Raw genomic sequence first — 21,596 nt, 5'->3', positions numbered from 1 at the left:
GTAGGAATCCTACCCCAAGGGAAGGTGGCCCGACAGTGTTTGACCCTCAGCAAGGACAATGCACAGCAGCAAGCGAGGGGATCGCTGTGCCAGTGCGCAGGAGTCAGGGCTCTGCATCTGGGCTCAGCGCTGGAAGGTTCCCGTGTTTAGGCAGACGGAGGGGCTGTCCCCGGGGCGCGCGGGGCTCGAACGTGGGGCTCGTGGGGAACGGACACGGGGACGAACGGCCCCGGTGCCTCAGTTGCAGCGGCGGCAGCGGCGGCAGCAGCGGCAGCAGCAGCAACAGCGTCGGCAGAAAAAAGACCACAGACCCTAAACACTGCTTCTCATTCTCATTCTCATTCTCATTCTCATTCTCATTCTCATTCTCATTCTCATTCTCATTCTCATTCTCACTCTCATTCTCATTCTTCTCTCTCTCTCCCGCTGTCGGGCGCCCTTCTCTCAGGGTCCCTTGCCCGGCGTCCCTCGCCCGGCGTCCCTCTCCTCTCCCCGCCTCCCTCTCCCCTGCCGGGCTGGGCCATGCCCCCGGCCCGCCCCCGGCCCCGGGCGGGGCTGCCCCGTGCCCGGCCCCGGCCGTCCCGCCGCGATCTCGCCTCCGCCTGGCTCTGGCCGTACTGGCGGTGGCGCTGCTGGGCGGGCATCAGTGCCTGGTGCGGGGGCGGCATCGCCGCCCTTCGGCTCCGCCTGGCCCGAGCCCGGCTCCGGACCCGAGGCAGGGTCCAGTCCCGACCCCGGCCCCGGCCCCGGCCCCGGCTCCTCCCGGGACCCGCGGAGGACACAGGCGGCACGGCCGCTCCCGCCGCTTCCGCTGCGGCTTCCCCGGCCCGAGCTCCGCCTCTCGGCAGCGCGGCCGCCAGCCCCGAGCCTCCCGTGCCGCGTTCCCGGGAGCGAACGCCTGGGCATGGCCGGCCCGGGGCGCTTGAGAGGCGCTCGGGGGCCGTTGCTGGCCCCGGGCCGAGCGCTGACCGCCGCGTCCCGCCCGCAGGGCAGACTCAGCAGGGCCTGCAGGAGCAGTACAGGCTGGGTTCGCTGCTGGGGCGCGGCGGCTTCGGCAGCGTCTTCGCGGCCACGCGGCTCTCGGACGGCGCCCCGGTGAGCGGCGGACGAGGGGAGGGGGCGGAGGAGGAGGAGGAGGAGGGCAGAGAATGGGGCTGGGCAGGGAAGGCGGTGAGCTGAGCCCTCTGCTCCCCTTGACTTGCAGGTGGCCATCAAAAGGGTGCCACGGAACCGCGTCCTGCACTGGGGCAAGCTGGTGAGTGAGCGGGGCCAGCGGCAGCAGCCGGACCGTGCCGGGCGGGAATGAGCCGAGGCCCGGCACGGTGGGAGCCGCCAGGGCGCCCCGAGGGAGAGCGGGCGTGGGGCCAGCGCAGGGCGTAGAGCATCCCGGGCTGGCTGAGGGCTTCACGAGCCCCGGCACGGCATCGGCTCCACTGACGGCATTGTGCTCCTCCCGCAGCCTGACGGCACCAGCGCACCCCTGGAGATTGTGCTGCTGGCCAAGGTGTCCACTGGCTTCCCCGGTGTGGTCCAGCTGCTGGAGTGGCTTGAGCTCCCCAATGACATCTTGATGGTGCTGGAGCGGCCAGAGCGGTGTCAGGACCTGCATCGTTTCATTCGGGCACGGCGGTTCCTGCCCGAGGAGGAGGCGCGGGAGCTGTTCCGCCAGGTGCTGGAGGCCGTGCGGCACTGCACCAGCTGCGGGGTCCTGCACCGTGACATCAAACCAGGGAACATCCTGGTTGATCTGGCCACCGGGCAGGCCAAATTGATTGACTTTGGCTGTGGCACCTACCTGCAGGACACAGCCTACACGCACTTTGCAGGTGAGCCCACGCAGGGCTCCTGGGCCCAGCATCTCATGACCCAACATCTCCCAGCCCAAGCTGACTGTGGCAGCAGGGATTCTCTCTTTTGCGGCCCTTCATGTCACTGAGTCTTCAGCGAGTTTCTTTTGAAACTCAGGGCTGAGTGGGTAGCCATCTTCCAGCCCTGCTGGCAGCCTTTGCCCCCCACTCTGCCCAGAACTGGTGCTGGGGCAGCCAGCCCAACAAAAACACCCGTGGGTGGGGGTAGCAGAGAGGGAGAACCAGAACCTGTGCCCAGCCGGTTTGGTGTGCAGGTGAGAAAGGGCTCGGACTGCTCCACTCACCTGGTCTGTTGGGGTTCATAATGGTTTTTGGGGCAATGCAAGGCGGGAGGATGAGAGCATGGTTTTTTCCAGCACTGGGTGGGTTCTTCCTTGTTATGGTCAGGCCTTGCCAGGGCTTCCACTGCCCTCTTGAAATACCAGTGGCTTCTTTTCCAACCCCAAGTCTGTACACAACTCCCAGGTGCTGGTGAGAGGGCAATGCTCACCCTGTGTGCCACTGGGGCAGCCCCCACATGCCTAGGGATGCTGGGGCCAGGCTCTGGGAACAGCCTCATCCCCCTGATGAACTCCATCTGTATTCCATAGGAACACGGTCATACAGCCCCCCGGAACGGACCCACTTTGGCTGGTACTATGGCAAGCCAGCTACCATCTGGTCCCTGGGCATCCTGCTGCACCAGATGGTCTGTGGGGAGCACCCTTTCAGGAGGGGCCAGAACCTCAGCTGGGACCATCAGCTCTCGCTGCCAGAACGGCTCTCTCAAGGTGGATCCTCATCTCTGGGCACGGGGGGAATCCCAGTGCTGGGAGACAGCAGCAGGCTCGTGGGCATCCTGCACTGGCAGCTGCTGAGGAGGTGGCAAATGTCCTGCTCTTCTTCAAAACAGGGAATGGATGGGAAAGTTTAGGCCCAGCTTTGAGCACATCCAGCATGGCCTGTGCATGGGAATGGTGGGGCAAAGCCAATAGGAGCCTTCTCCAACTAAGTGGTGGTTTCTGGTTTCTCTGCCCAGAGTGCCAAGATCTGATCAGGCGGTGTTTATCCATGCTGGACTTGGAAAGGCCCTCATTAGAAGAGCTGTTCTGTCATCCTTGGATGCAGGATATTCATCTGCCCTAGAAGAAGGGAGAGAGCCACAGGCATACTTTGATCCAGGGCCCTGGTAAATTCCAGCTCCACACATGCCTTGGCAATGAGAAGCAAAGGAACCCAGCCCTTTTTGTGCTGCCAGTGTCACTGCACCGGGGTCATGGGATGGGAACACGCAGCCCTTGGGCTGGAGCTGAGCTGCTCTGCCCAGCACTGGTGGCCACCATCCAAGCTGGTTTTGCTTGTCCTGGTTCCCTGACAGCTGGGGCCCTGGGCAGAGCCCTGAGAGCCTGGTCTCCCCCCAGGGAAGGAGAAGAAGCCCCTGGAGAAGCTGTACCGGGTGGGGCTGCTGCTGCTGGAGAGAGTGAGGAGGACACCAAGGATGACAAGCTCTTCCTCAGCCTGGCCAGCTGAAGATGATGGACTTTGATTCTGGCACCTTCTTCAAAGCCAGGCTCCACAGTGAATTTGCAGATGAGTCCACATGCAGGGGGATGCTCTCAGATTTGGGCATTGCCCAGCCTGGCTGGGAACCAAAGGTTCCCCCTTTGCTGGGGCAGATGCAACTCATTCTTCAGTGGCTGCCCAGCTGCTTTTGGCAGGGCTGGGGCATGGGTTGGGGTGGGTATGAAATGGGAGTGGGCTCCTGGCCCTCCCAAAAGCCCCCAGCACCCACCGTGCCCCGGGCTGGGGCTGGGGCTGGGGCAGCCAGGCCAACACAAACAAACCCCTATGGTGGGAGCAGAGGTGGGACTCCAGAACCTGAGCACAGCTGCTTTGCTGTGCAGGCAAGGAAGGGCTTGGGCTGCTTCACTGCCCTTGTTTGCTTTGGGGTCACTGTGATTTCTGGTGGCAGTGCAGGGGGGAAGAGAGAAAGTGTGGGCTTCCCTCACCCATGGCTGGGTTTTTCCCTGGCATGTGGGGGTTGGGCCTTCCTCAAGGCCCTGACACAGATAAGAGGTGTTACCGTTTTTCTTGTTTTCCCTTTTTGCATCTAATATCTTTTCAAGAATGTGTTGTTTATTTTTCCAGAGGAAGCATTCAAGGTGGTCCAGTGTGGATGGGGAAGTGCTTGGGAGCAGCTGTGGTGTGGATGGGCCATGCCCTTGGAGAAGGCTGAGGCCGTGGTTTGGGAGCAGCTTTTCTTGCAGCCGTGGGTAGCATGAGGTGGGTCCCTGTGTGCTTGGCAGGGTGGGATCAGAGCTTTTGGGAGCTGGCAGCGAGCACAGGAGCATCCTGCTCTGGGCAGCTGCTGAGGGCTGGATGTGCCGTGGCTGGCTGCAGGCTGGGCACATGTGCTGCCCTCCTGCTCTGCTGCCAAAGGCAGCAGGGATGGGCAGCTCTGGGCACAGCTCTGGGCACAGCCAGCATGGCCTGGGCACCGCAGGCCTTGGCACAAGGGCAGAGGAGCCCTCAGCTGACGGGTGGTTTCTGCTTTCTCTCCTTGCAGCCGGGCTCTGCGGGTGCTGAGGCTGCTCTGGGCTCTGCCAGGGCTCTGCTGGGCTCAGCCCTGGGCCCAGCTGGGCTGGCTCTGCCCTCACATTGCTCTGACAGCTCTGCATCAGACGAGCCCCTTGCGAGCACAGCACCTGAGCTTTCTGCTTTGGCGGGTGAGTGAGACTCTGCTGCAGGCCCAGAGATTGCAGCTGGGGACACACATCCAACTGGCAAGGACCCAAACTCTCCACAGTCCCAGCTGAACGCCTGGATCTGCACAGGGTGTTTTGTCTGTCCCATTCTTCCTTCTTGATTGGCTGGAATTGTGCAATTGCACTTTCTTCCTCCTCTAGAAGTGCCACAAGTGGGCCAAAGCTGGCAAGTGGGCCGTGCTCCTGAGGCAGTGCAGTCTGGAGCTGGTGGATGGAGAATTGCCCTTCTGCACTTCCAAACCAGAGCAAAAAGCCGTAAGTGGGACTTTGTGTCTCTAAGAAATCCCTGACAGTTTCAAAGGGAATGTGCAGCTCATTCGCAGGGTGAGAAGGAAGGTCATCTTCTGAAGGATTTGGGGTTTGACAGAGTTTCCATTCCCAGTCCTGCTTGGAGCTGGAAGGGCACAAAGCAATTTCTTCTTGCTTCGAGCACAATTTAAAATACAAATTTCAAATGTTTGGAAACAAAGCCCAAAATCTTTTAAAAGGCTGCTGAGGTCAGTAAAATGGATGCATGCCATCAGCACATTTACAATGTAAATACCTGAGTTCTCTTTTTAAAAAGATCATTTACTTCTTAATGCAAAGAATTTAACTTTGCCTTTATGTTTTGTTTTTTCACTAACACCTGGATTTTATTTCTATCTTTTACAATTTACCTATTTTTTTTCCTTTTTCCTTTTTTTTCCTTTCAATAGAAAACATGTCCTATCAAAGGAATGTCCTTTGCTCCTGGTTCCCGTGTGGAGCAGCTCCCTTCCTGCTGGCTGAGCTGCACAGGCAGAGCCCGGCTTTTCCCCGTTGCTGGGCACAGACTGATGGAGCAGCACTGCTGAACACGGGCACACAGAGGGAGCAGCAGCAGCTGCCTTTGGCCACCTGAGGCTCCAAGGCCCAAACTCTGAGCAGCCAGGGCTGGAAGAGACTGGCAGGATCTGATCCCTGACTCTGGGCCAGGGCTGCACAAATGACCCCACAGCAGCAGCAGCAGCAGCAGCAGCAGATGGAGCTGACTTTGAGCACAGCCCCTGCCCCTCTTCCCTCCTGTGTGCAGCGGTTTCACAGCAGCCTGAGGCACCTGGGAGCCCCCAGTGCCAGCAGGGACTGGAGATGGCAGCCCTGGGCTCCTGGAGGCTGTGCAGGGAACGGAGCTGGGCACTCCCTGTCCATGGGGAGCTTCCAGATGGAAAAGGCTGCTGTGCCTAGGCAGCTCCAAGGGCACAGAAAGGAGGCTCTGGAGCACTGGATCTGTGCCAGTGCCACAGTCCTGGGCAGCAGCCAGCGAGCACTGGGGAAACAGAGGGCACAGCAAGAGGGACAGAACCAGGCAAGGGCAGAGACTGGAGAGAGCCACGCCTGGGAGCAGGAACAGCTGCTCCATTGCACTCTTGGAGAAAGTTCTTGGCTGGTTCAAAGCGCTGAAAGGCGTGAAGGGCAGAGAGGAGGCCACACCAAACAATGCTCCTGTTTGCACAGCCTCCCCTCTCCATGTCCCAGAAGGAATTGCATGGACTGTGTTCTTCTCTCTGATTTGTCTTGTTCAGCATGAGCAGCTCAGCACCAGGAGCTGAAGGAGCTGAAGCCTCAGGCCACAGGAGCTGGGCAAGAGGGAACTTTTGGAGCCAAGTAATGCTGCTAAAATAGCCCCAGCTCAATGCAATGGATAGAATCATGGAATCACAGAATCCTTTTTGTTGGAAAAGCCCTCTGAGCTCACCCAGTGCAGCCGCTCACCGGGCAGTGCCAAGCCCAGCACTAAACCACGTCCCTGTAGTGCCAAGGCCTGGACACCAGCCCTGAGTGAGGCCTGGACAGCAGGCCCTGAGCCAAAGGTGGCCTCTGGATGAACCTTCCAACCAAACGTTATCTTTGTATCTGCTCCCTAATGAAATGTGCATGATCATTAGCACTGAGATAGATGTAGCCACTCATTAGTGAAACATGTATTGACCTTTGTGTATTTAGAAGCCAGACAAGGCCATGAAATCTGACATCTGGCCTTGTTTGGGGCTGAAGGATCAATGTCACCTCCCTTGGTTCCTCCTCGAGCTCTGGCCAGGCTTTGGGAGGGACCCAAGAGGAGGATGAAAGCAGATGTTGCCACACTAGCAGTGCTGTCAGTTTGTTCATTCAGCACTGTCAGAGCTGGGTCCTCTCCCAGCGGGGTTGGAGCCTCACCTGGGGCTAAAGGCACCTGCAGGAATTCCCAGTGCCCAGGAGTGGCTCTGCAGCCCTTGGCTGTGACAACTTGCCCAGCTGCTGTGTGGGTCTGGGGGATGGTAAAGGCTGAGGGTAAATGCTGCTGGATCTTTCTTAATCACTGCAGGCAATCTTTGGTGAGGATGGTTGGGTGCATTGCTGAGCTGCTCCTTTTGTGATTCTTTGCTGCTCTGAACTGCAGGGAATGACACTGATTCCTTCAATTGGAGTCTGTGTCTTTGGTGCTGACCCTGCCCACTGGTAAAACAAAACTGGCACAGTCTGGCCAGATGACAACAAAATGTTACTTGTTCAATATTAATGTGAGGAATCAGTCCCATCAGAAATTCCCAGCTGGGAAGCCCTTCCCTGGAGTTCTCTGGCTCTGGAGTGGGCTGAGGTCGGAGCCCTGTGGGAGCAGTGGGGCAGTCGGGTAAAAGAGGTTGAACCCCTGGATGTCTTCAAATGCATCCAAAAATTGAAAGGAAAGGAAAAAGGAAAAAGGAAAAGACCATGTGGATTTTGGCAGACGAGGGTGAATTTGTTGCGAGTACATAGGAAACAGCACCTTCAGAAGGAACAATGATTGTTGGAATGCTCCCACATGGAGCAACAGAAGAAGGTTTTAATCTTATGCTCAGATGGACTTGAGCAAGTGAAATATCAATATAATAAATAACTATATACAGATCTATAGTATGATAAGACCTTAATATATGTTTATATATTTATATATATGGCTATATCTACATATCTATATCTATATTTCTATATCAATATGTACATATAAAACAATAATAATGTGAAATAGTTCTGACAATGCTAATTTGGTAGCTTTGGCTGCTCAGGGATGTAACACTAAATACCCTACAGAAGAGGACTGGCCATGACCTTAAAGTCAGTGGTCAACTTTGTGAGATTGTATACAATGGAAAAAGGAGGAAGGGAGGAAATTGGTGATTTTTACAGGGTGTGCTGATACTGTGATGCAGAGTGCTTTGTCTGTTGCTGTGAAAAATACTGTGATTTTGCCTGCAGGGTTTTTCATGTACCAGACTATCCACAAGCTGCCGGATTGGTTGCATGGGTGAAGGGGTTGTTAAAAGAGCAGTTGAAAAAATGAGGAGATGGGAACCATGGAGAACCCATCTGCCAGATGTGCTCCATGCCCTTCACAATGGCCCACGGGGGAAATGGAAACCCCCTGGCTGTGCACGGCTGCCCCCAATTTGCAAATCCAGCCATGGGCAGTGAGACTTGGGCTGCCTGGGAAATTGTTCTGGCTGTGATGGCCCCTGGCAGGGCCGGCCCAGAGGCTGCAGGGCTGGGCCTTCATGCATTGGAATTAATGAGGATAAATTCAAAGCAAATGAGAGCTATCAGTACTGAAACAGGAATTCAGATTCCTCCAGGACACTTTGCTTTGGTAACTGCTCCCTTGGAGCTTGGCCTTGCAAAGTGTTCCTGTCATGGCAGGAGGAATTGATGCAGAATATCAAGGAGAAATTACAGTAATTGTGTTAAACAATAGTGACCAGGATTGGATTATTCAACCCCATGACAGGGTAGCACGATTATCGATATTGCAGTTTTAAGAACAATTGTGAAAAAAGGAGATCCAGCTCCAGTCACCACCATTTGTGGAGATAAAGGGTTTGGATCCAGCAGCCCTAATAATGGAGCCAGAGTGTTGGTCCAGAGGCCAAATGGCCCTCCCGAGGCAGCTGAAGGAGCAGCTCCTAGGAAAGACAACTCTGAGTCCTGAAACCTGGGCAGGAACAATGGGAATGTGTCCCTGCAGCCAAGGATTGTGTGTGAGAACAAGTAAATCTGACAGGATATTGTTTTACACATCCTGCCAGACCAGATCTCCCTGTTTGCCCCAAGGGCCCCTGTGGAAAATGCTCTGATCCACGGGGCTCCATGTGAAGGCTGCTGTGACACTGAGGGACTTGCACAGGAATTCCATCCAGGAGCCTGGGTGCCCCTCAGGGACTGGGACCCGGCCCCTTTCCAGCCAGAGGGGAAAGGGCCCCCCAAGCCTTGTTAGACACAGACAGCATGGGAAAGCTGAACAGCAGAGGGCCCTGGGGCATTATTCTGGAATTAAAAAGGTGCCAGCTCCATGGGCAACAGAATTCTTGTTCCTAATTCGAATGATTGAGAAAAAAGAATGAAGAACGGTGTCACTAAAGTACTACTGATGTCTGTAAGGTGTACCTTGATAGTCAGCCAGAATCTTTGTCTGCCACAAACACCTCTAGTGTTTCACCAAGGGATTGGTCATCAAAATGTAATGATGGGTTTTGATGGATTGCTGAGCTTCTTTTGTAATTCTCTGCTAATGATGATGTGCTTTGCTGAGCTTATCCTTTTGTAAATCTTTGCAGCTGTGCATGATATAAATGACACAATTCCTTAAGTTGGTGTCTGTGTCTTTGGTCGTGACCCTGCCCACTGGTGAAACAGGGCTCCCTCTTGCCTGTGTTCCCTGGGAAGGCAAAAGCCCTCACTCCCAAATTCCCCCCTTCCTCCCTGTTCCCCCCTTCATACCCTGAGCATGATGTGCTCTGGTCTGGGTACCCCGGGGTCAGTTGGGCTCCCCTGTCCTGGCTGTGTCCCCTGCCCAGCTCCCCCACAGCCGCAGCCCCTCCCCAGCGTGGCTGGACGAGGGGCAGGACAGGCCTTGGCTGTGCTGCAGCTCAGCAAGAACAAAACCATCTCTGCGTGCTCAGCCCTGTGCTCAGCACCCGGCCCAGCAGTGTCTCAGTGCCAGGGGCTGTGCCCTCAATCCCTGCCAGGGGTTTCCATGGCAACTGCCAGGCCAGGTGACCCAGGTGTCCCCCCCAGTGCCAGTTGCCATGGCAACAGTGCCCAGCCCTGCCCCTTTCTGTCTGGCTGAGCTGGCCTTTGTCCCTGGCAGTGCCGTCGGCACAGGGCAGGTGGCCATGGCACAGCCCGCAGCAAGGTATCCCCTCTGGCTCTGGGCACTGACACCAGCCCTGAGCAAGGGGTCAGGGCAGCTTTCCATGGCCACCAACATCACAACGGCTCCAGGCATCGGCTGCTACGGCACCAAACCAAGGAACGGGTCCCCGTGGCCGTTGCCATGGCACCTGGTGGCACCAATGAGCGTCACTGCAATTGTACCTGGAACAGCCCTGGCACTGCTTTGTCCCAGGGTTGCCATGGCAGCCGAGGACAGCAACAGCTCTGCAGGCAAGTGGCCATGGAACCTGGCTTCAAAAATGGCTCCTTGGGCTGGTTTCCAAGGAAACCTGAACTGATGGGGGTTGCCATGGCACCCAAACCCAGCAGTGGGGGTCATTGCAGTGTCCATGGCAACAGTCCCTTGCAATGGCACCACTGCATGTTGGGATGATGATCCACCCTCATAGCTGGCCCAGGGCAGGTCTGGAGTCCTCCTGGTGGCAGCTTGGGCTTGGCACACACTTTAGGAGGATGTCTGTTTGCAATGGGGAAACTCAGGAGTTTTAGATTGCTTCAAAAATCAAAGAAGGAAAATCCCTCTTTGGCTGTGTGCAGCCACTTCTCCAAGCAAAGCAGGTTCCAGGTGAGTGAGGAGAGACACAATGGGCTTGGGGAATGTGGAGCAAGGTTGTCTACACTGGCTCAGAGCTCAAGGCACAGCTTCTCTGAGCAGGCCAGGGCTCCTTAGGAGAGTCCCTGGATCAATATCAGTCACTGAATGCTGCAATCATCTCTTGTGTAATAGGAACAGCAATAAAAGACACCCTTTAAAATAGGACTACATATTTCCTGGAAGGTCTTGGAACTATTTCTCCATAACTGTCAAAGGAAAACCTCCTAATGAACTACACTGGAGCAGAGGGAAATCAAGGCAGAGCCAGGGTTTGTCAGGACTTGCTTGATCCTCATGAGCCTCACTGTGCATTTGGAGCTGAGCCCTTGAACCTCAGGGCCTGGGAGGAGATTGCACAAACCTTGCCAGGAGTCAAAGACAGAGGAAACACCCCAAGTGTCTCCAGGCATTCATGGCTCCCACTGAGGTCCCTCTCCAACACAGGCTCCTCATGGACTCCTCGGAGGACAAAATTGGTGGCCAGGATGGCACAAAAACCTCTCAGACAGTGTGGAAAGGAAAATCCAAAGTACCTTCAACACCTTGAGTCTCAAAGCAATAATGAGCCCCATTTCGTGTCAGTACAAAGCTCTCCAGGGAATAATTAACACAGATAATTGGGGCCATGATTTCACAAACCTCTCCCAGAGTCTGTATCCAAAGGGAAACACCAAGTACCTTAAAAGAACTGAAGTACCTTGAAGCATTAATGTGCCCCACTGAGTGGTGTTACTGAGAAAGCCTCTGCAGGGACTAATTACAACACATAATTGGAGGCCATGACTGCACAAAGCTCTAAGAGATGCCAAGGCAAAAGCAAAACCCAAAGTCCTTTGAAACACCTGCAGTCCCTGCAGGGAGCATTCAGGAGCCCCCAGGGCCATTGCTGAGCAAGGCTCCCCAGGGACTCCTTCCAGCAGATCCTTGAGGCCACTGGGATGTGGGCTAGGGGGGGATGCTGAGGGCAGGACAAGGGTCTGACAGTGCCCAGCCTGGCTGGGGCTGTGCCAGGAGGCCCCAGGGCCTCAGGACAAGGTGTCTCCTCACAGCCCTTGGTGGCACAGACCCTGCTGTGCTCCAGGGCACCAAGAACTGGCTTCTCATTGTCCGCAGCTGCCATCAGTGCCTGCAGTTCTCTGCTCTGCCTGGGGCCTGGGGACACTTTCTCAGTCATGTCCCTCAGTGGGATCTCTTCAAAGTACAAGAAACTTCAGTGTTTCAATAGAACTGAGTTCTTAAGGGTTCTGTGACATCACAGAGCTGGCCGTGACATCACAGAGCAGGGTGTGAGGCCATAGAGCAGTGTCTGCCATCATAGAGGTTGGCTCTGAGGCATCAGAGAGTGGGTTGTGACATCACCTGGTGGCTGTGTAACATCATAGAGGAGGCTGTGACATCACAGACCAGATTGTGACATCACAGGGTGACTTTGTGACATCAGTCTTCTGCGATGTCACAGCACTGCTCTATGAAATCACAGGGTGACATAGAGTTGGCTCTGTGACATCACAGGGTCAGTGTGATATCACAGGGTCAGTGTGACTTTAGAGGGGCTGAGTGACATCACAGGTGGCTGTGTGACATCACGGGGGCTGTGTGAGGTCACTGGGGAGGTCACTCTACCCCGGCCCCCCTCACAGCTCCCCCCAGAGCAGTCCAACCCTGCTCGTGCACAGCAGGGTCCCCTGTCCCCCCAGGTCCCCCCGCCCCTGGCCCCGCAGCCTCCCCCAGAGGATGTTCCACGAGATCGACCCCAGAGCTTGACATGGGGACGGGGGACTGGGCCCTGGGGGTGGCACAGGGGGACAGGGACCCCCTGGCAGCATCCCCGTGTCCCCTAGGGCCAGAGCCTGGGCCAGGGCTCCTTCACCCTGTTACGAACGAGGGCTTGAGAGCACTGAAAAGTGCTCTCCAGTAAGGGATCGGCAAAAACCAGATTGAATATTAAGGGACAGCAGCACAAAGTTCCTTGGCAAGAGTCACTTTGCTCTTGACTGGGCACTTCAGGCACACCAAGGAAACAAAGCAACAACAAAACCAAACAGAATCCAGGCAATCAAACCAGAAATTAACCTAGAACTGTCCCTCTGTGTGTGTGTGTGACACAAGGACAGCAAGGGCAAGGATAAAAGGAACATGGCCTGAAAGCTTAACAGAGCTCAAACTTAACAGGACTTTACTAATACATTAACCTTAACTGATACTTTCAACCTCACAGTTTAGCAAAAGAGCAGAGTATAACAGCATGTAACCTAACTTAAACCTATGACTACGCAATTTAACAGAGGAATAACACTTAACAATACTGAACTTAACATATAACTTATACTAAAGGTAACAGCTTAGCAAAAGAAAACCTCTCAGCAGCATTTAACTTCATTTAGGCCTTGTGATTTAACCTTCCCTACAGGCCTGACTGACTCAGCTATCCAAGGCACTCCAACCCCTCAGAGAGTAGCATTTCTGCCACATTTCCCCAGCACAGGCACTCCTGTGTGCACACAGACACAAAGACTCAGTGCAAGGCACCTGTGAGAAATTCCCCTGAGGGCAGGAAATGCTCCCTGTGGATCCTTTGGCACCTCCCCAGTGGGCAAAGGGTTGAGCCTGGAGGAGTGGGGGGATCGGCCCAGGCTCCGTCGTTGTTCAGGATCCCCGAGTGCAGCAAACGGGAGAGTTCCTGGCTGGGAGAGGCCCCACTCAGAGGGAGTCGCTGGCTCAGGAGAGCTCCAAGGGCTCCTTTTGTAGCACTGTTTGTAGGGCCCCAAGAGAGGGGCTTCAGTCCCAGCAATGGTTCATCCTGGCCACACTTGGCATCAACAGCTTTCTTTGGCAGTGTGAGAACAGGGATGTTGTGTCACTGAGGGAACAAAAACAGCTCCCAGGGCTGCTCCTACAGGAACCAGGAGCTGGCTGGGCAGCAGCAGTGCCTGGAGCAGACAGTGTTTGTGATGAGCTGCAGAGGAGCTGAGCCCAGGGGCTGTTGGCCAAGGCCCAGGCCCAAGGAGCATTTCTCAGCTGGCAGGGCGGCCTGAGAAGGGGAGGGGGGAATGCAGCAGTACAGGGCCCATGGAACCAAGGGACAACTGTGACACTGTGGGGCCTTGTGAGACCAAGGGACCACTGTGACACTGTGGGACCTCATGCAATCATGGAGACCACTGTGACATTGCTGAGCCTCATGGAACCAAGGGGACTGTCCTGACACTGTGTGGCTCCATGAAATGTAGGGATCATTGTGACACTGAGAGGCGCCATCAAACCAAGGGTGCATTGTGACACTGCCGGGAGTCCTCAAACTGTGGAGACCATTATGACACTTTGGGGTATCATGGAACCAAGGGGCCATTGTGACACTGCAAGACTCCATGGAGCCAAGGGTCCAAACTGTGACATTGCAGGGCCTCATCGAACTGTGGAGAGACCATTAGGACACTTCACAGCCTCATGGAATGAAGGAGACCGTTGTGACACTGAGGGGCACCATGGAATCATGGAGACCATTGTGACATTACGAGGCCCCATGGAATAACCAAAGCATTATGTCACTGTGAGGCCTCATGGAACCAGTGAGACCACTGGGACCCTGGAGGTCCCCACAGAAACCAAGAGGACCATTGTGATAGTGTAAGGCCTCGTGAAACCAAGAGGTTTGTGACATTGCAGGGCTGCCTGGAACCAAAGGTCCAGTGTGACATTGCAGGCCCTCATGTCATCAATGGTCCATTGTGACACTGTGGAGCCAAAGGAGACCATTGTGTCACGGCAAACCCTCAGGGTCCTAAGGTCCATTGTGACATTGCAGACCTCATGGAACAGAGGAGTCACGTGACATTGTGGGGCCTGGGGAACCATGGAGACCACTGTGACACTGCCAGGCCTCATGGAATCAGTGGGACCATTGTGAGACTTCAGGGCCTTGTGGAGACGAGGGGACATTGTGACACTGCTGGACCCCATGGAAACAAGACACCAATATGTCACTGATATTTTTTCATAAAAATCCTTTCTTTGGGATTTTTCCTCTTCTGGGAAGCTGAGGCCCCAGAAGAAGAATGGAAACAATTGTTATCTGCTGCTGTGGAATGTAGCAGGTGCACCTATGATTGGCCCATTATCCATGTTTACAATTAAGGGCCAATCAGGACCAAGCTCTCTGGGACAGGTTCACAGAGAGCTCTCTTGTTTATTGCTATTCCTATTCTTTTCTTAGCTTAGCAGCTTCTGAAGTTTTCTCTCTATTCCTTTTAGTATAGTCATAATGTATTATATATAATGAATTAATAAATCCAGCCTTCTGATCATGAAGCCAAGATTCTCATCTATCTCTTTACCCCTGAGGAACCCTTGCAAAGCCATGTAACACCATTATGGCACTTTGGGGCCTCATGGATCCAAGGCACCATTGTGACACTATGGGGCCCCACAAAACCAAGGGAAGATGGAACAGGTCTTGCTGGTTTGGCCTCCCAGGGGCCACCTGACTGGTCCAGCTGACCTTGGAACATTAAGACTCTCTTGTCATCTGCTTCTGAAACACTGGTCCTCTGTGCTTTCCTTCCCAATGGAAAAGAACTGTTCTTTTCCGCCAGGCACCCATGGCCAGAATTGGGATTTCACCTCCAAATTTCCCTATATCCAGAGATTGTTCCAGTAGGAATATTGCCAGGACAAGTCTAGTTGCCAGTGGTTTCATGAGGGTCACTTCCCATCTGTCCCCAAAATACTGGGGAAGGCTCCATGCTTTCCTTCCTGTGGAAAGAACTGTCCTGCTTTTCCAGGTGCCCATGGCCAAGACTGGCCTTCCACCTCCAAAATTCCTTCAGTTCAAAAATGCTCCCAGACAAAATCTGCCCTTATTGACAAGTCTGCCAGGCCTTGGCCTTGTGAGGCTCTCAGCTGCCTTCCAAACACTGGAGCCCTGTGTTTTCCTTCCTGTGGAATAGAACTGTCCTTCTCCTCCAGGCACCCATGGACAGAATTGGGATTTCACCTCCAACATTCCCTGTTGTGAGAGACTGGAGGAGATTGTTGGCTCAAAACATTTTTGCACAGGGGAGGAAGGGGCAGGTCCAGCCTTGCCCTGCCCTGGAACTCCAATGCTGCTGTGCCCTGGAACCCCAATCGCCCCAGAGCCTCTCTCCCAGCCCAGCAGTGTCTGCCAGTCCCTGGCACAGCACAGGCAATGCTCCACAGCCACCTCTGCAGCCCCCAACCCAGCTCCTGAGGGACCAAATGAGCCCAAGTCCCACCTGGGGGAAGGGCCCAGGGAAACCAAGCTGACCACAAGGCAAGCACACATCTTGACCCTACCTCCACTTGGAATTTCCATCTGAACACTCCTGGAATCCAGGACTTGGTAGCTGTGTGGGTGCTTCTGTACATGTTTTTTGTTTTTCTCTTTCTGTGTATATTTCTTCCATTTCTCTTCTCTTGCAAATCTTGAGTAACTTAAAACTGCACAGGCTTAGAGTTTGTGAAGGTGAGTGGTCCAATTTAAAGCTTTGATAAGTGGGGTTTTTTATTTCATTGAATGTCATATTAAACCATTTGCCAAGTTTCCATAATTTTCTAATATAACTAGTAAAAGCTGTCTTGTTCTTTCGAGCTCCTGATGATCTCTTGTCAGAATTTCTGCACTGCGTCCAACTCAGAGGAAACAAACAATTGTAATTTCTTTTAAATCTCTCATTGAGAAAGTTTTTTAGTGGATGGGAGTCAGGGCTTGTCTGTCCTGCTGGGCACAGCCCAGGCAGGGCTTTCCCAGCCACATTCCACACTCCATTTCCCAGCTGGAGCCCCTGGTGCCTCTGAGTTGTGCTGCCCCAGCCCCAGGGACGCTCTCCTTGTCTGCCCATTCCCCCACGGTCTCTGGGCAGGGATGGCCTCAGTGGGGGCTGCTGACATCCTCAGCAACTTGGAGGCTGCTGCTGAATTTTCCTGTTCCAGAGGCTTGTTCAGCCTTGAGCTCTTCAGTGCAGGAATTCAGTGTCCCAGGGCTCATTGACATTGAGAACACCTTAACAAGCCAAGCCTCAGGGAATAATTTAATTTAATTGTCCAAATCACTTGTTCAGCCTTCAGCTCTTCAGTGCAGGAATTCGGTGTCCCAGGGCTCATTAACATTCAGAACACCTTAACAAGCCAAGCCTCTGGGAATAATTTGATTTCAGTTTTCAAATCATCTGTGGTTAACTTGACCGATTTCAGTAGTGTGTTCAAACGGAATATATTCTATTTACAAAGATAATGAGAAAACTTTTTTTAGGTCCTTCTTCAGTTTTTTCCTGTTCATAAATCAGTCTGTGCAGTCTCCAATTGACATTGAATCCAAGTACCTCCTCATGCAATTTGAATAAAGATGAAAATCAAGACCCTTCATGGCTGACAATCAATCAGACTCTGTCCCTACCCCCACCCACCATTTCCCCCATCCAAGCCCTGGCACTCAGAGCAGCCTTGTGCAAATCTGAGCTGCCTCCAGCCCAGGCTGCACCTGCAGCTTTCAGCTCCTTGGCTCCAACTCCCACCTGCTTTTCTCGGAGAAGGAGCTGCCTGAGACACAGAGGGATGTTCATTTCTTGTCAGCCAACAAAGCCAAGGGAAGGCACAGCTCCATCAAATGCAAAAGTCATTCCTCTGCTGGATATTGAATCCACTTTCCACAGCAGACAGTCTCAGAGCAATGGAAAACACCTTCTGTGCACAGCACAGATCTCAACAGATCCTCCCGTGCAAACCCTCCATACTCTGATTCTGCCCAGATTTGCTCTTTGCACACAGCAGTCATACACTGAAGTCAGGAGCTCCCTCCATGACCAGAGGGAGGAACATAGGGAAAGGGGATGAAGAGCTCTCCTGTGCAGAGCCAAGGTCCAAGTGCAGCCCCTGCAGTGGGAACCACAACTCATCAGGTTTGTGTCCTTTGTGGTCAGGGACTGGTGGCATCCAGAGGCACAGAAAGGTTTCTTGCCAACAAACACAAGTTGAACATTTGAACAGTTTAAGAACCATCACAGCTCTTCCCTCAGCTCTCTGGGATGTCCCAGAAGCATCTGACATACCCCCAATCCCCAAGGGATTTCTGTACAGGAAGAATTCTAAAAAAAGGACATAAGAAAACACAATACTGTGATAAATATAAACAGAAATGAGATGATGTTTAATTATATATTTATTTGAACTTCAGAAATATTGGGCAAATTCTTGCAGATCAAAGTATGAAATCAGTCCTTTGAGAGGTACTTCAATGACCAGAGAGGACCTAGAGGAGTAAATCTGGGGGCAGCAGGAAGTACATAGATCCACCTGCTTTAAAAGAAGAGATGTCCTTAGACATGGCCATTTAACCAGGAGGGCTGGAAACACCTGATGGAAAAGAAAGATTAAATCATAGAATGAATATTGCGGACACAAGCAGAGGGGAAGATCAGTATTTTTTCTCCTTCTGCCATCAATATGCTTCCAGGAAATCCCTGTTTTTGATGGGAAAACTTTGCTATAACTTCAAAGTACTCAGATTACCCAGATAATAAAGATTTGTTTGTATATTAGAAACTAACAAGTATTTAAACCTGTGCCCCTATCCAGGCAGACATCAGTTGTGTGCCCATGAACAGGCAGTGCCACTTGTGCCCTGAGGTGCCCAGCTGGGATTGGATCTCTCTGAGAGCACCTGAGAGAGAGTAGGGCACCTTGCAAGCTGAAGGTCCCTGACAGCCATGCAGGGCTCCTGTCCCCTCAACATCTGCTCTGCTCCAGTCTGAAACAGGGCCCAGCATGGTGCTGGGATCATCAGAGAGCTGAGGTGTGTGCTGGAATTCAATGCCCTCCCCATCCCTCAGCAGCCCTGCATTTCCCTCCTGCAGCCTTGGCCTCCAGCACAGCCATGGAGGCTCTTTGGGCTCTGCACTGTTCCTGCAGCCCCAAGGGCAGCTGAGCTCTGCCTTTGGCACAGTCAGGCCTGGCCAGCGCAGGCCATGCTCAGCAATTGCTTGTGTGTGCCTGGCCTTGCTGTCAGCCCCGGCAGCGGCTGCGTGGCCCCTTTGTGGCCCTGTGCCGGCCCAGCCATGGTGGCCCAGCCCCTGTGCAGGCCCAGCCCAGGCCAGGAGCATTGCGACTGGGAATGGCTCCTGTGCCGTGGTGCCCACAGCAGCCTTGGGGCTCTGTGCCCCATGGCCTCCCTGCTGGGCAGCCTCTGCCAGCTCCTGCAGAGCCCCTGGCACCTGTGAGGCTGCACAGAGAGCCCTGCCCCGGGCTCTGCCAGCCTCTGGGCCAGCAGAGAGGCAGCCAGGGCTGGCCATGGCTGTGAATAGGCCCTGAGCCCCGCAGGAGGATGGAGCTGGGCCACAGCCAAACTCAGCCCAGGCCAAAGCTGGGCTCAGCAGCCAGGGCTGCCAACACACGGGCACAGAGGCTGGCACTGACAAATGTCCTGGGCCCCCTCCCTGCTCTGTCCATGCCACCAAGGGCACAGAGCAGCCTCCTCTCTGGGCCACATGCCTGTTTGCAATGCCTTGCACAGGCGCTGGCCCTTCCCCACAAGGCCTGGCCGGAGTCCTGTCCCTGCACGCTCGGCCAGGCTGAGGTGGACACTGATGGTTTCTGGGCCAGGCTGTCTGAGCCCAGCCCAGCTCCCTGCAAGCTCTGCCAGCTGCCCTGAGCTCTGGGCAGCACCAAGGGCCTCTCCCCAGCCCAGCCCAGCCGGCTCTGGCCCCACAGCTCTGCTCAGGCCAGGCTGCTCTGGGCACTGCCCCCCGGCCTCAGCCCCTGGCAAGGGCACAGCAGCAGCTGCAGCTGCCACAGGACTAAGCCCCAGCCATGAGGGAAGGTGCTTGGCCAAGGCCAAACGAGGCTCCCTGGCTTCCCTTCTCCCCTTGGGCTGAGGTGCTGAGAGCTCTGCAGCCCCTGCTGCCATCCCATCTGTCCAGGGCAGCACAAGAGCCCCAGCCTTGGGGCCCTCAAGAGTTGCTCCTGCTCCAGGCCCAGGGCCCATGCCAAAGCTGGGGCAGCCACAAAGCTGTGCCCATTTCTGTTCATTGTTGCTCTGATGGGGATGGATCTGCTGGCACTTGGAGGTTGCTGATGAATTTTACTACTCCAGAGGCCTCTTCTTTCTTGAGCTCTTCAGTTCAGGAATTCACTGGAAAAGGCTGTTAAACATTTCTTCAAATCACCCAAACAAGACAAGCCCTTGGGAATAATATAAGTTTTCAGTTCTTCTGTGATTAATTACCTACATTTCAGAAATATATTCAAAGTGAATATACTGTACTGAAAAAAATGCAGAGAGAACTGTTTTGTCCTATTTTTTTCCTGTTCATAGATTGATATCAGCAATGCAGTGTCCAGTTGATATTGACCCCCAGCAGCTCCTAATGCAGCATGAATACATATGAAAATCAAGACCCTTTATGGCTGACAATCAATCAATCAATCACAATTTCTCCCCACCATTTCCCTTATCCAACCCCTGGCACTCCTATGGATCAGGAATTGTGTTCCCAGCAGGAGCAGGGCAGTGATTCTTCCCCTGTGCTCAGTACTGGTTGGGCAGCACACTGTTAGGTCACAGGAACTGGCTGCCCAGGGCAGTGGGTGAGTCACTGTCCCTGGAAATGTTTATGGAAAGACTGGATGTGGCACTCAGTGCATGGTCTGGGTGACAAGGTGGTGTTGGGTTCCAGGTTGGACCTGATGCTCTCCAAGGTCTTTTCCAGCCTGGCTGATTCTCTCATGATTGTGACCCTGCAGGTGCCTGGGGAAGCAAGGGGCCATTGTGACACTGCGGGGCCTGGTGGCACTAAGAGGACCATGGTGACATTGTGTACGACATGGCAGCACAGAGCCAAGAGGCCATTGTGACACTGTGGGACTGAATGGAAGCAAGGAGTCCATTGTAACAGTCTGGGTCCTGGTGGAACCACAGAGGTCACTGTGACACTGCAGGGCCTTGTGGAACCAAGGGGCCATTGTGCCATTGCAGAACCAAGGAGACCGTTGGGAGAGCATGGGCACAATGGAATCAAGGGGCCATTGCTCCATTGCAAGGACTCTGGGAACTGAGGGAACAATTGTGACCCTGTGGTGCCCCATGGAACCAAGGGTCCCTGGTGACACTGCAGCATCTTGTGTCACCAGGGCTCCATTGTGACACTGCAGCACCAAGGAATTCATGGTGGCCCTCTGAGACCTCAGGGAACCAAGAGGCCACTGTGACCCTGCAGGGCCTTGTGGAACCATGCTCTGGTTGTGACAGAGCATGGCATTGTGACAGAGCAGGACCTGGTGTCATGATGGGGCCATTGTGACACTGCAGGGCCCCATGGAACAAAGGGGACAGTGCTGCTCCTCAGTGTCACATATTTTATGTGAACATATTTTATGAAAAATCCTTTTGCTAGGTATTTTTCTCCTGAGAAGCAGAGAGGCCTCAGAAATGAAATGTAAGCAATAATTATCTGCTGCTTTGGAATGCAAAGGGGGACCTTGATTGGTCTCATGTGGTGGTTTTTAATGTCCAATCACAGTTTGGCTTTCTCGGACTCTCTGGTCAGTCACAAGATTTTATTATCATTCCATTCTTTTCTATTGCTTGCTAGCCTTCTGATGAAATCCCTTCTTCTATTCTTTTACGATAGTTTTAGTATATAATTTTATTTTAATATATATAATATATATCATAAATTTATAAATCAGCTTTCTGAAACATGGATTCAAGTTTCTTATCTCTTCCTTTGTTCTGTGACCCCTGTGAAAACCACCACACCTCAGGTACTCCTGGAATAAAGGAAACATGTTTGACAAGGTGGTGGCCCTTGGGACCAAGAGACCATTGTGACACTGTGGAACCAAGGAGAGCATTGCTGCACTGCCAGACCTCATGGAACCAAGAATACACTGTGACACGGAAGGCCTTGGGGGCCAAGGATCCATTGTGACACTGCAGGGTGCAAGGATCCAAGTGACTTTGTGACATCAAGGGGTCCCTTGAAACCAAAGGGACATTGTGACACTGGGTGGCCTCATGGAATCATGGAGAGCATTGGGACACTCGGGGGCCTCATGGAACTCTGGTGACACCAAGTTGTCTGGGAATGTTGATCTGCTGCAGGGTAGGAGGGCTCTGCACAGGGCCCTGGACAGGCTGGATCCAGGGCCCGGATCCAACAAGGTGACGTT

The 21,596-nt window shown here is 53.9% G+C and overlaps 1 protein-coding gene across 1 annotated transcript; it reads left to right on the top strand.

Moving 5' to 3' along the window:
• Positions 1-1,483: 1,483 nt before the first annotated feature.
• On the top strand, positions 1,484-1,777 carry LOC128943443 (serine/threonine-protein kinase pim-1-like; the record flags this gene model as incomplete). The annotated part of the gene is made up of 1 exon (XM_054286386.1): positions 1,484-1,777. A coding segment is annotated over one exon (294 nt), but the record flags the coding sequence as incomplete, so codon positions are not given.
• Between the last annotated feature and the right edge of the window lie 19,819 nt (positions 1,778-21,596).

Source organism: Melozone crissalis, unplaced genomic scaffold (assembly GCF_028551555.1).
Source record: "Melozone crissalis strain CALT ecotype California unplaced genomic scaffold, PUWL_Pcris_2 ptg000046l_1, whole genome shotgun sequence".
Classification (NCBI taxonomy): Eukaryota; Metazoa; Chordata; class Aves; order Passeriformes; family Passerellidae; genus Melozone; species Melozone crissalis.
The sequence above is the reverse complement of the archived record's forward strand: the minus strand, read 5'-3'. Positions and strand labels throughout refer to the sequence as shown.